Below are 3,269 nucleotides of genomic sequence, written 5' to 3' on the forward strand. Positions count from 1 at the left end.
CCGGCCGCCACTCTGGCCTGACGCTCTGTGCCCTAGGCGAGGGTCGCCCACCCCCAGGAGCCCCACCCTGGCCAGTCGTGGCCCAAGACCCGCCTGGGGCTGCCTACCGGTGGGCAGCGGGTCCTGCCCGGCCTTGGACTCCACCCCCGCCTGGGGCTCCGGCGGGCGCTGGGGCTCCACGGAGCTGGGCAGCCCCTTCTTCTTCCTCCCTTTGGTGAGGGCACTGATCATGTTGGCCAGTCCCTTCGGCTTCTTCTTCCTTCTCCTCTCAGCCTCTTCCTCATTTCTGTCCAGGTGGGTCCCGTCCAGGGCCACTTCAGCATCCGGGGGCAGCACCAGGTCCTCAGAGGAGGCCTCCGACTCCGCCTCCGACTGGTAGGGCCACTTCTGGGGGTCCCCAGGGATGTCGAAGGGCCCTCGGCTCGGAGGACCTTGGAAGAAGGTCATTATCTTCAGCCTCATCGGCTCAGAGCTGCAGGCCGCAGGTAAAGGGGAACGTGGAGGAGTCAGGGCACTGGCGCAGGCCCAGCAAGGCCTGCCAGCCGGCACCAGCAGCGGCCCTCCTGGGCCCCAGCTCTGCAGGAACCCTCAGCGCCCCTTCCTCCAGAACTGCCCCGGGCAGGGGCTGGAGCCCAGCCTCTGGGACCAGAGCCTCCTCAGCTCCTTCCTTGACAGCCCACCTTCCTTGACAGCAGGCAGGGACTGGGGCGTGAGGCCGGCCTGGGCCCCACGAGGGCGGGAGGCAGAGCAGGAGCTGCTGCCTGGTGGACAGAGCCAGAACTGAGGTCCAGGGAGATGTCCAAGGACCAGACTGGACAGGGCAGGACTCCAGTGCCATCTTGCCAGGCACCTCTAGTCTAGGGGGTGGGGTCACCATGCAGAAATACGGCTGCGGGGGCTGGGGCCATGGGGCAAGCAGACCCCCCTTCTTGGCCTCGGGCTCCCAGTCTGCGGAAGCCCCCGAAGGCGCATAGGCAGGACGGCCGAGGCGGCCTTCACACGTGGGGCTGCGGAGGCCACACCACCATTCGGAGCAGAAACACAGCTTCCTGGCCCCCACCCCATCTGCCTGTTCCAAATGGGGTGACATCACCATCACAAACACTTCCTGTCGGAGACGAGCTTCAACTATTGAGGTGTCTGGAGGCAAGACAGGCAGGACCCTAAGGTGGGAAGGCGTCGGTGAGTGGAGATTCCTAAAAAAGGGGGGGAGGGAGAAAAGAGGGGAAAGGGGAGCGAGGAAGACACGGGAGTTGGGTGCGAGTCTTCCTGCTCTGCCTTCAGCAGAGGTGTATTTTATACAGAGGTGTATGATATCAGCAAAAGGCAATACGGCCCTAAACTGTTCTTAGGAAAAACAAAGATGATTGCAATCTCTCAGCCCAGTTCGTGTGCTGATGTCATCCCACTGCTTGCTCGTAATGTATAAAATACACCTCTGCTGAAGGCAGAGCAGGAAGACTTGCACCCAACTCCCGTGTCTTCCTCGCTCCCCTTTCCCCTCTTTTCTCCCTTCCCCCCTTTTTTAGGAATCTCCACTCACCGACGCCTTCCCACCTTAGGGTCCTGCCTGTCTTGCCTCCAGACACCTCAATAGTTGGAGCTGGTCTCTGACAACTTCCACTTTCTGTGCCCTTCCTGGCTGCCCACCCCACCTTTCTTACTCTCTTTTCCTGTCTTGCAGAACTACCTGGGAGACGCCTCATGAGCCTCTGGCCAACAGCTGGGGCTTGGGACGTACCTCACTGGCTCCAGCCCCCTGCCCCGTGCCCCACAAGCCGCATTCATAGACGCATCGCCCTGTGCCTGCAGTCCCCTCCCCAAGGCCAGGACAGTGGACAGGAACCTGGTGGCCCCCACCAGTGGGCAGAGGGCAGCCTGAGCATGTGGTCCACTCAGGACAGGGCCTCCCTGGTCAGGGGAGTGACCTGCTCCGCAGTGCCCACCCCACCACCGAAGCGCAGGCATCAAGCAGTCATGCGAGAGGACGGTGACCATCTGCCCTGCTGGGCAGCCGGGATGACCGTCACCCAGAAGGAACGAACTGAGGCAGGGTGGCTGGGTGTGGAAGGCAGCTGCCAGCTGGTGTGAAGGCTTAGCCTGCTAGGTGGGGCCCCACCAGCCCTGCCCTCCGGCCCAGCCCCAGCTTGGTGGAGCCACCCGGAGGCCAGATGTGGGTCCCCCAGCTGGCTTCGCCAAACATCCTGCAGGCCCCACACTGCTGGGCCTTGGCTGCCTCCCGGTGGCACTTGGCCTCCAAGACCAAGCAGGGGTGCTCTGGGGCACCTCAAAGCCAAGACCCCAGGGCAAGGCCACTGGGCACACGGGCCTGCCTCCCCATGCCCTGACTTTCCTCCCAGTCCATGTCCTGTGCATGGCACAAACCCACGGTTGCCGGCGCGGCCAGCTGTCCAGCCCCACCCAGGGTGTCCAGACCCCACCTCTGCTGCCCTCTCGCCGTGGTCACCCCACAGAAGGAATGCCCATCGACCTTGCCTGTGTCCTCCCCGCCCCACACCTCAGCCCCATGGACGCCAGGGTGCCCTGGCCCCTGGGCCCCGGCAGGTCCCGGCACAGCTTAGTGACTCTCCCCTGCTGGGCCGGTGGCCCTGGGGCCCCACACAAGGCCGAGCTCCGCGGAGCGCCCAGTGGGCCAGACCCCTCCTCCCACCACAGCTCTGTGAAAGGGGGCAAGGACCCCCGATTCGCAGTGCTGCTGAGAGGATGTGGCAGAATCGCACAGCCAAGGGCCGTGGTCTGGCGGGGGTCAATGCAGGTGGGCTCCATGCCTGGGGGCTGCGGAGCACCCTCATTGCCCAGGGGCGGCGGGCACTTCCTTTAAGCCCGCTCTTGGCTGGCGCCCTGCTACGGGAAGAGGCTGCTCAGGCACGCCTGTGCCTCATCCCCAGGCCTGCTCCCCCAGCTCTCCTGAGGCCAGTGCCTCGTCACCCTCCTTCCGGGGTCTTGGGGTGCAGCCTCCCACAGCCTCCAGCTGGCCCTCATCCTGCAGCCACAGGTAGGGTGGCCCAGGTCCCAGCTAAGGACACCCCGACGCCCACAGGCCACATGACCTGGCGGTGGTCAGACAGCCAACCTGGCCCCTGCACCTGCCGGACCTGCGACTGCTTGCCTCTCTCGGGAGGGCTGAGCCCTGGGCGGGACCCTCCTCAGCTGCTCCGCCAGGACCTCAGTTTCCCGCGGGGGCGGTTCTGGGCAGCCTGGAGCAGCCCAGGCGTGGGGCCAGGGGCCGGGCGCGGGGCGCTGTGGGG

At 65.3% G+C, this 3,269-nt stretch overlaps 1 protein-coding gene across 1 annotated transcript in view; it reads right to left on the reverse strand.

Moving 5' to 3' along the window:
- The window catches only part of LOC105853570 (tumor necrosis factor alpha-induced protein 2-like), a 2,354-nt gene extending 1,892 nt beyond the window's left edge, over window positions 1–462 (reverse strand). Inside the window, exon 1 of the mRNA XM_012724366.1 lies at window positions 108–462. Within this exon, the coding sequence (XP_012579820.1) occupies window positions 108–462 (355 nt within the window). The remainder of the gene's footprint in view (window positions 1–107) is intronic.
- Window positions 463–3,269: the final 2,807 nt, after the last annotated feature.

The sequence above is a fragment of the Condylura cristata genome, unplaced genomic scaffold (genome assembly GCF_000260355.1).
Source record: "Condylura cristata isolate star-nosed mole 26May11 unplaced genomic scaffold, ConCri1.0 scaffold00013, whole genome shotgun sequence".
Classification (NCBI taxonomy): domain Eukaryota; kingdom Metazoa; phylum Chordata; class Mammalia; order Eulipotyphla; family Talpidae; genus Condylura; species Condylura cristata.